Source organism: Mycteria americana, chromosome 1 (assembly GCF_035582795.1).
Source record: "Mycteria americana isolate JAX WOST 10 ecotype Jacksonville Zoo and Gardens chromosome 1, USCA_MyAme_1.0, whole genome shotgun sequence".
NCBI classification, from domain to species: domain Eukaryota; kingdom Metazoa; phylum Chordata; class Aves; order Ciconiiformes; family Ciconiidae; genus Mycteria; species Mycteria americana.
Window position 1 is genome coordinate 34,584,255 of NC_134365.1, and position 10,224 is coordinate 34,594,478.

At 44.5% G+C, this 10,224-nt stretch overlaps 1 protein-coding gene across 1 annotated transcript; it reads left to right on the top strand.

Moving 5' to 3' along the window:
- The first annotated feature begins 290 nt into the window (after nt 1-290).
- On the top strand, nt 291-4,346 carry LOC142404604 (prolactin-like). Its single transcript, XM_075491601.1, has 5 exons — nt 291-321; nt 449-600; nt 714-821; nt 2,252-2,431; nt 4,152-4,346. The coding sequence occupies exons 1-5, from the start codon at nt 291-293 to the stop codon at nt 4,344-4,346; spliced, it is 666 nt and encodes a 221-aa protein (XP_075347716.1).
- Nucleotides 4,347-10,224: the final 5,878 nt, after the last annotated feature.

Genomic DNA, 10,224 nt, shown 5'->3' on the forward strand with positions numbered 1-10,224 from the left:
CCACAGAGCCCGGGAGCCCTATTCCTGCCGGGTCCTGCGGGTTGCCGGGGGCGGGTGCCGTCGGTGCGAGGGACGCGCCCGCCCGCCCGCCCGCCGAGCCGGGAGCCCCGCTCCGGGCGGCTTGCTCACGGTGGCCGCGGGCTGCGCACGTCAGGGAGGGGCCCGTCATGACCGGGAGATCCCCCCCACGCCACGCACATCCCCACCCGGCATATATAGCGGACGCGGGGGCAACGCCGGCGCCGGCCGATCCCAGCCGCTCCGCGCCGGGTAGCGGGCTCCGCGACGCCATGGCCCTCGCCCGGGCGGCGGGGCGAGCAGGTGAGGGCGGCGGGCGGAGCGGGGGAGCGGGGAGAGAGAGGAGGAGGAGAGGAGAAGGAGAGGAGAGGGCCGGGGCGGGCGGCCCCCCCGACGCCCCGCGCCCCCGACGCCGCCGGGCTCTCCGCAGGTGCCGCCGCGGCGCTGGCGCTGCTGTGGCTGCTGGTCTGCGCCCCGGGGGACGCCGGCTGCCGCCTCCTGACCGTGGCCGATCTCTTCGACCGGGTGATCCGGCACTCGGGCAGGATCCACAGCCTCTCCACGGCGCTCTACGCCGAGCTGGTGAGTGCCGGGCCGGCCCCGCCGCCGCGGACCGGGCGCCCGCCGCCCTGGGAGCGGCTGCCGGCGGGGCGGGGGGTGCTCTCGGTGTCTCTTTAGGTTTTCTTCCCCCGCAGGAAAAACACTTTCCTCCCCGTGACAACGAGCTGGGGAAGCCCGCTCGGAAGTGCCACACGTCGGGGATGCTGACCCCCAACGGCAAAGAATACGCCCAAAAAATCCCGGTAAGGCTGGGCGGCGGCGGCGGGCGGGGGCATGGCGGGTCCCCGCGGGGCTGGGGGCTGGGAGCTGGGAGGGGGCTCCGCGGGTCACACCGCCTCCTTCCCCCGCCTGAAGAAAGGGGAGAATACCCCCCGTGCCGTCAGGGCCCCCACATGCCTCACCCATCACGCTGCCGTCGTCGTCCCCCCCCAGTCGGGCTGGAGGTAGGCAGAGAGGTTTTTATGCCTCCGGTGCTTCCTCAACAGTTGGACTGAAGAAGCTGGTAAGTTTTGACCCCAAACAGCTGCACCTCACAGAGGTATAGCATGTGAATCATTAGTTCGTGCTGTTAAAAAAGCTGTATATGGTTCCATGTGCTGAAATCTTATTTATTAGTTATAATAGAGGTATTGCAGTAGTACTTCGACCAAATGACTGACAGACAGACATCCTTTGGATTTTGTTGTGGCAGTCTCTGTGGAACAGAAACTTAGAAAACTGTGCATGTGACAGATAAGTTAAATGAATCAGTGTCACTGCAAAGTACAAAAAGCAATCAGGAGAAAGAAATAACAGTCATTATCTCTGAATCGGTAGTTAGGTAAGGAGAAAAGCACAGCAAATTGTTTTAGACAGATGTAATGGCAAAGAGAAAAAAATCATTATTAGTTTAGAGAAGAGCAGGAAGAGTTTCTCTAGACAGAGAAAAAGCAGCTGGTAAAGGCGAGGATACAGCAGCGGGAGAAAGGTTTGCCTCTAGGAGGAGGCAGATGGAGACAAAGGTTAAAGTTTTGCTCGTTGGTTGTGATGGAGTGAGGAGCTTCCCCCAAGACGTTTAGAAAAACACCTTCCTCCCTTGAAGGGCAATGGGAAATGAGGTCCTGCCTGCTTTAGAAAGCTTTAACCAGTCACCTGTATTTCTGAACTTATATTGCAAGAGAGGTCTTACGGCCATTGAGTTTCTGTTAGAGAAGCAACCATCCTGACCACCGGGCACCTTCTTTGAAGCGTGCCTGCAGTGAACCTCTAACTGACGCAGCTATAACCATGGCAGGTGTGAGGAAACACCTGCACTTCCATACCAGCAAACAGAGATGTCTAGATGAGGCTCCTTGGGCTCTTGAGACATCTAGGAGTTCCTGAAAACTTCTTCAGTACCAAGTAAGTTTGACAGGAATGCCATTTTGCTAATGCTGTACTCCACAGTTTTAGGTATTACAGAGCTTAGGAGTCTAAGAAAGCTGAAAACAAGACACATACAACTTGTGGGTGTCGCTTATATCTAAGCAAATAACCAGAGACAGAGTGGCCCTTAAGTTCTCAATATCTGAAAACTACTGAATTGCAGATGTAAAACTTATCCCACTGAGATTTCACAGTGAGACTGTCTAACAGTGTTCATATGACCTGCTGCAAACTAACAGAGAAATTCTTTACTGTTTTAATTTATAAGAGAGAAGAACTAACTCACTTGATACTGAAACTCGTGCAAGCCTGGAAGGAACCACTTTCCCACTTCAACCAGCATATTGAGCACCATCAAGAACTACCTGACGACAGCCTTAGCAAAGCTAAGCAAATCAGCAATATGGTACATGAGTTGAAGACTGGAGTTGAAAAAGTAACAGAAAAGGCAAGCTTTTCAATGTAGCTTTTATTTATACCAGTCATGTGGCGTGAGTGACTTGGGGGGGGGGGGATGTCTGCTCTCGCTTGGGCTATAGCCTTAACGCCAACAGGGGCTCTGAGCCAGCAACAGTGGACTTTGTTACAGATCCAGCAATTTTTCAGCCAAAGAATGTGCCTTAGTTTATGGATTGGCAGATATGTAGATGGCATTATATATATCCATATGTGTAGAGCAATATTTTATTAATATGAAATAGATGAAAGTAAGACACAAGTACAAAGACTAGAGCCATTTACAGCTTCATATATGAGCCAGTAATGACTTGACTTTTCTAAGGCAGTAGAGGACATGTGAGTAGACTTCATTATTGTTTTCAGTTTTATTTGGATTTACATTCTAACCAATTCAAGTATGACTGCTGTCTGCTGCCAAGAGCGCCTTCCTAAGGCAACAATTTTATGCTGGGATAAGTTCTTCAAGACAACAGTGGCATTGCTTAAGTCAGATGCCAGTCACAAAACAACTTCAAAACTCCATTCTAAATTCTGGCAAATCACGTATAAATTATTGGATGTAATTTTTTGTTATTTTCATTTCTGTCTTCTCATTATTAGCTAGAAGTCCTGATCTTTGTATTTCTTGTGCATTCCTATCTAAACTTATTTGTAGTTTTGGCTAAACAAATGAGGGCTGTGTGTCCATTCTCTGAAATGGCTACACTGCTAAGGTGTCTGTTTCACTAAAAAGTGAATAATAAACAAAAATCTTACACTAGTAGATCACCTTTCAGCTTTATGAACATGGGTGGGGAATACAAGTTTTAAAATTATAAGCAGCTCATCACTAGAATAGGAGGAATTGTACCCTGCTCTGAAATGCAGCCCCGATTAGGGTGACCCAGAGTTACAAATGGCAAGTCCATCTTCCAAGTGGAGCCATGATTCTGGGTTAAAATGGCCTTAAAGTTCAGAGTTATTCAACCTCAAAGCTTGACCTTTGTTTGCTTCATTCTGTAACTGAAGCAAGCCATCAAACTCTAAACTAGCTACACACTTCTGGTATATTTACCTGATTTTCTTTTTCTAAAACACCTCTGAAGGAATTACTAAGAAGGAAAGCTTGGAGGTTTTGACCTCTCTGTACTATGGACATACCACACAATAGAAATATAATTTTAAAAAAGAAGCAAACAATGCAAATGCATCCCATTATTTTGCAGCTGTGTTTTTCTGTAAGACACTTATTCTAAGCTTGGTTCTGTTGTGAAGCTCCTACCTCTGAGAGATGGTAACAGCCTTCAGAGTTCACCAGGTTAAACAGCACTGTGAGTGCTCACATTAGAAGCTTCCCCGGACAAAACTCGTTAAAATAAATGGCTACAAATCTCAAGACTGATTTGCTATATTAGTTCAAGAGGAAATAACGATTACCAAACAGGGGTTCCTCTACTTAAATTCAGATGGATTTATACTCCAGTATTGTTGCATTCCTAGTATATCAGATCGTTTCAGGCTAATCCTTAGGTTGTATAGACACCGTTAAGATAAAAAGGCAGTGTTATTCTCTGTAAGGGAGCTTTACACGTGTCGTCAATATGTACGTGAAAGGTCTGGAGTGGAACAGCCCAACATAGTGATGCCTCGGTTGACTTCTGCACTAGTATTTTAAAGATTTGTTGTATGTATAGTTACGAGTTGTACTTCTTTTCCTGTTTTCAATACAGATGCAGTCAATGGGGATCATCAGCAATTCATTAAATGGAATGGCATCTTCTGAAGCCACTGGTTTATCAATTAGTAATGAAGCAAACATGATGAGTGACTCTGACTTTATTCACTGTTTCAGGAGAGACTCCAATAAAGTACAAAGCTATTTAAAAATTCTTAAATGCAGGATTATGCCAGAAAATAGTTGTTGAGTTGTTATCTCTTGACAAGTAGTCTTCAGCATGTTGTTTATAAAGATGGAAAAATATAATTTATAAATTATCACATTTACAGTAATTTTAATAGGAAAGTGGTTTTGAAATACTTTGGCAGCTACTTGACACAGTTGACCTATGCAGCTGAAATATTAAATAAAGCATCATGTGTGTATATGGGTTAATGCACCAGATAAAAAGGAGTACTCTAGTAGCAGATAAATAAATGTCCTTGCACATTACACTGTGACAGATTATATTATGGCTGATTCACACAGTTTAGTTATATACATAGTTGAAAGTGAAATTCAGTTTGTTTAACCTTGGTACAAATACATCTACATACTATAAATAAAGTATATTTTTATGCTTTTTAAGCATAAAATATTTTAAGCAGAATATTGCTTAACACTGAGGAGTGGTATTGCTGTTGATCAGTTCATGTAACTGCAGGGCCATGGAGACTTTTATTTTCACATCATACTTCTTACTAATTTCTATGGGCTTTCACATGTGCCCCATAAGCTCTAGTTTCTAGCACTTTTCTTCATTTTGAATGCTCTTTTATACCTGTAATGGCTTCACTGGTTTCAGTGGAAACACCTAAAGAAAAAGTTTCTATATGAAAGGTAAGTCAGAGTTCTGGTCCAAATACCATTTCAGTCCAAGGGCTGATGTAGCAATAAGTCTCTTTCCCATAACACATGCTGACCCAGGGCTTGGGTTTTATGGTAATGATGACAAAGTCCATAGCAAATAAAAACCTGAAAGCTGTTAGATATTTTATAGCAATCATATTTTCCTAGCAGTGGGGTGGTGCCGATAGCTGTTCATAGAGCAAAACATCTTTGCATTCAGATCCTAAATGAGCCATTTGAATGAGCATTTATAATCAACATTTATCTTTAATATTCTTGACTATTTCATCCCTGAATGCTCTTTTCTGGCCTCCTCTGATCTTGATGGTTGTTGACAGTAGCTGGAGCTTGGGCTGCCAAGAATGGAGAGTAAAATGCTGATGATTATTTAATAATGATACTGGATTTGGGCTTGAGAAACTCAGCAGGAAAATGTTTCAAAGAAACATCTACGCAGAACAGAGGAACATCCTTTTCAGTTACATCTCTGTAACTGAAGTTACTAGATGTCTACATCTAGTAGATAGCTGATGTACTTTCTCAGCTAGAAGCTGTGAGCGTTCACAATTCACATCTGGTCCCTGTTGTGCCAGGTATGATAGACATGCAAGAGGTTATAGAGTGCCTGCCCTGAAGAAGTTACTAGCTGCAATTCCTTAAGCAGTAAGATACTACAAAACCATAATGAAATAGCAGCATTCATGCACAAATTTTGAAGACGTTCTGGAAACAAAACACAGCTCCGAAGAGAGTAAAGGAAGGCTCCCCCGGGCAAATGGTTAGAGAGAAGCAGAGAGGGTTGCCCGCTCTGCCTTCATCTATCCACAGTCACAGAAGATAAAGGAGCAATTAATGGTTATTTATCCCGTCGCCTAGCGTAGCTGCAGCCCCAGAGTACAGCAGCATGCTGATGTGTGTCTCCTGTGCCAGCAAGGGATTATTCCTGCCTCCGAAATGCTGAAACTGGGCAAGCGTGCGTTAATTAAGGAGAAAAACAGTGTTAGGGTGTAATCCCTCTACATCCCGTCAAAGACGGCGTTGCGCACAGCAGATCCGCACCAGCCATCCTACACCACAAGGGAAAGGTGACAGACACGGGAGGGCTTACTGGGCCAAACGAGGCCAAGGGAAGGACGCTCCCTCCGAGAAGGGCAGTCTCCCATCCCACCCCCCAGGGACCCCCGGCCGGGGCTGCCGCGCTGCGCCCCACGGGTGGTGGCCATGGCCCTACGGGTGCGAGGTGGCCGCGGCCCCGTGGGGTGGGTGGTGGCCGTGGCTCCACGGGCGGGAGGTGGCCGCAGCCCCGCGGGAGGTGGCCATGGCCACGTGGGAGGGAGGTGGCTGCAACCCCACGGGAGGTGGCCATCGCCCCGCGGGCGGGGGGCTCGGTGGCTCTCAGAGCAAGTTGCAAGGTGACTCAGAAATCAACCGTAATCAACTCAGAAATCAACTCAGAAATCAACCGTACTAGGAACTTCCGCAGCCGGGAAGACACCCTAGGCGTTGCGGTTGAGGGTCAGGTGGAAAACATGTTGCAAATGGAGCAGATCGTAAAAACAATTCCCATCTCCTTCAACGAGCAAAAGCCTGGGAACGTTTTGCTGTAGAAAAATGCAAAAACAGAGAAAATGAGGAAGCGGGTGCCACAGGAGGAGCAACAATGTGCCGAAGTATTACCCATAGTCATTCATACTCATTAGTTACATTTCAACATTTGCCTTTGGCTGAAGCGAGGCGTGCTGGTAAAACAAAAGCCTTCCTATGTTGTCGGCATCGCCTTGCTTCCTCTTTTGATTGAGAAAACAACTGAGCAGTTGGCTGAAGAGGGCATGTTTTTCTCTGTGGCCACCGATGCCTCAAACAGAAATACCAGCGATGGTTGCTTTTTACACAGGGGAGTACTTCATCTCCCGCAGGATTCCTCTCCAAGACAGCAGCGAAACTAGTTAGGAATATTTTAAAATGTAAAATTGTGCACTACGATAAAATGCTTTGGAGTTTAAGAATGCATCATTTGCATCTGAGAATATTAAGAGAAACAACTTTGCAAATTAATGGAAAATTGGAAAATCAGGACTGGTTTCCAGTTAAGTGCTGGGCTCATGTGCAACAATCTGTACCGATGTAAGTTATAGGTAAGTCATGGTGTCATTTCAGTTTGTGGAACAACATGTTGCCATTAACTTTCCTTGTCAGCCCATCAAATTGAAGAATTAAAAGTATCTCCACTGTTCTTTAGACCTTATTACATGAAATGTTGCAGGATAGCCCCAAAATATTGACATTTTTCTATAGTCCAAGTCATTTTTTCCGTTATTAGAAGTTGCTTTTGTACGTTAAAAGATTTCCTTGTCATAACTTTTCTGTTTTTTTCAGGATGATGAAGGATATGATAGAGACATTCTCAGTGACTGAAAATTCATTTTGTTTCTTTCATAATGTGCTAAATTGCTTTGATAATGTATCTTAAATTTAGATTGAATCTGATATGTGCCATGTTTGCATGATAGATTAAGTGACAGATGTCACAAGAGAGATTTGTAGTTTAACTCTTATCTAAAACCGTATGATAGCAAAGCAGAAACAAATGGAAATAGACTTCTTCAAATAACATGCATTAACTTTCAGCTACCTCATATCACATTCAAATGTTGACATGCAAAGAAAAAAATGACTTGGAAAAACTTAAGAATTCCTCAAGGGCTGGATGTTTATAAAAGGCAAGATGTCTGTGTGTTCGGGTGAGTACCGGAGGATTACTGTTGAGATCTTGCCTTGTGACATCCCCGTCCACCATGCCCAGCTTCATTGTTTAGAAATACAACCAGTATCCATAGGAAACCAAGGAGTGGGAGTTGCTGTTTTCTGGCAGCTAATTTAGGTGCAAGCCCACATGGGGAGCATCTCAGATCCAGCCTTACGTACCTCAGTTTATCTTATACAGCAGCAGTTGTCCGGCATGTAACTTAGAAGCACAGTCATTGAAGACTTCTATAGTCGATGACAATTCCATCCACTGTGAACCTGTCTCTGCAGGGGCCTTTTGGTCTCCCCACGGTCCAAAACTAAGTCTCAAGTTAATGGGGCCCTAATTTCTCTCCAGGCCTTTCTTAGGGCACTGAATTTACAGCTAACTTGCTTGAAATTGGTTTCTCTTCCCTTCTAGTTTGTGAAAATCAGTACCAGTCTTGTTGGTAAGAGGGTGCTGAAGCATGTGAATGTACTTAATTTATGTCGGTCTTTTGACTGTGCAACATATATTTGTCAGAGGAGCTGTGTGGCTACAGTGATGGCAACTGGTATTTAAAACCCAGTACCAGTAAATCACAGCAGATAAAACAAATCTGATGTATTACTGCAGCCCAGGAGTGACATTTGACCGTTGTACTATTGTTCTGACACTGACGTTAGTAATGCAGTTTTGTGCCTTAAAGCAGTCCTGTTCTCCTAAGCAGATCGTAACAATTAATTCCTGTTTGGCAAAGAATCAATAAAAACAACAGAACTTTTAGCAAATTATTTTGTGCTATAAATCTGTACAACCAAAGTATAAGTGCTGACACAGGTGTGGTCAGCAAATCCAGCTTTTAGCAATGTTATATGAGGTCCGTGGAGGAGCTAGCTGGCCTCTCATGTTCACAGTCTCATAGTTGTTCACACACAATAAAACACAACTGTGGCTGTGCCTGATGTAGGCTGGCATAATCTGCAGCATTTGTGATACCTTTTAAAAGACCAAGAGCCAGACCTAGAAATGGAAATCAGCACCTTCTTATGAGATATCGGAGAAGCTCCTTGGAGTGCCTGACCTTAAGAATAGACTTTCAAGATCCACATTCAGACCCATCTGGAGGATCTCCAATAGGTGGGGTGAGAAAAGCCTCTCCTGTTCCTGAGGCTGCTCGGTTGTGCAGCAAGATCCCTATGTCAGCAGCACGGCCTGGGGGCATGGGAGTCTGCAGCTCAGGTAACAAAGCAAGTACTGAGCCTCGGCCCTTTCTCCCTTTCCCTGTTGTATTCTGTATTACATTAGCATTGATAAATTGCCAGACTACACAGAGAGGTGCCCAGCGAGTATAAGTATCTGCATTGTTAATGGCCTCTGAAGAGGTTTTTTTTTTTAATTGCGGTTTGGAATTTGAGGTACCTGAACTCTGCCCAGCCCCAGGATCCCAACAAATGTCCTTCATAATATTCTACAGCCTGAACTATAGTCTCAAAATGCCACACATAGGAAATGCCTCAAATAGATACCCTACAACCATGCTGCAAGGTCATCCACCAGATCATATATTTGAAGTCAAAGTGGTATGTTGCTGGTTTTAACTGTGAGATGCCATGGGTATCTATCATGTCAGTCCATAATACCAGATGCATTCTATGCCTTACAGATCTGCAATGTGCCCATCACTAAGCACTTCAAACACCTGATGGGGATTTTGCGTATAATTTGTGCTTTGTTCTTTTACAACTAGTGTGCATGCATTATTTGAAGAAAACAAATACTACTTGATCCTTCACATAGAAAAGACTGGCACTGTAAGTATATAATATTTTTGTATTCATACTGGGTGCTGTTTCTCATTTACAAGTTTTCACAGTATGGACTGAAGGGAAACTTCTCCTTTAAATAGCTTAAAATGAGAGGAATCAAGGTTGTATGTGTCATGGACCTAAATACATTTTTACTAATTGAATCAGACTATTTTAGCTATAATTCAAAATTCACATGTATACCTTTAGGGTTTTTAAGAAAGCTTGATCAGCATTTTCAAGTAAAGAATGTTTTATCTGGCATATTGAAACTTTATTCTAGCTGTGGAATAAGAATACTGGTAGGAGGTGCTAAGAGATTTGCAGGGCCATGAAATGGTGTAAGTTTTAATAGGCTACAGTGAAACCAGAACTTGCTCAATTTAAAACACATATAACATTATAACTATGAAAGAAATTCTGCATGAGCCTTGCTTGATCTTTGCCTCAGTGAGACATCCTTCAGACGTATTCTGTTTAGCACATCAGCTCAGAGTTTTAACAGCAGTTCACATTCAGTGCTCGCAACACCATGAACTGAAAGAATTTCCCAGGGAGCACTCTGAATCCCATCTCCCCTCTCCAGAAGTGTTGCTTCTAACACTGATGCTCGACTGACTTGCAGTAAAAGAATATGAGCAGCTGTGAAGACTCCCTTTCCCTGAAAGGTGAGATGGGAAAACCCCAGTCACCCCCACCATACA

Coding starts and splice junctions, on each gene's coding strand:
- LOC142404604 (XM_075491601.1), top strand. CDS start 291: ATGGCCCTCGCCCGGGCGGCGGGGCGAGCAG. Junction 601..713: donor CGGCGCTCTACGCCGAGCTG/GTGAGTGCCGGG, acceptor CTTCCCCCGCAG/GAAAAACACTTTCCTCCCCG. Junction 822..2,251: donor AATACGCCCAAAAAATCCCG/GTAAGGCTGGGC, acceptor TTAATTTATAAG/AGAGAAGAACTAACTCACTT.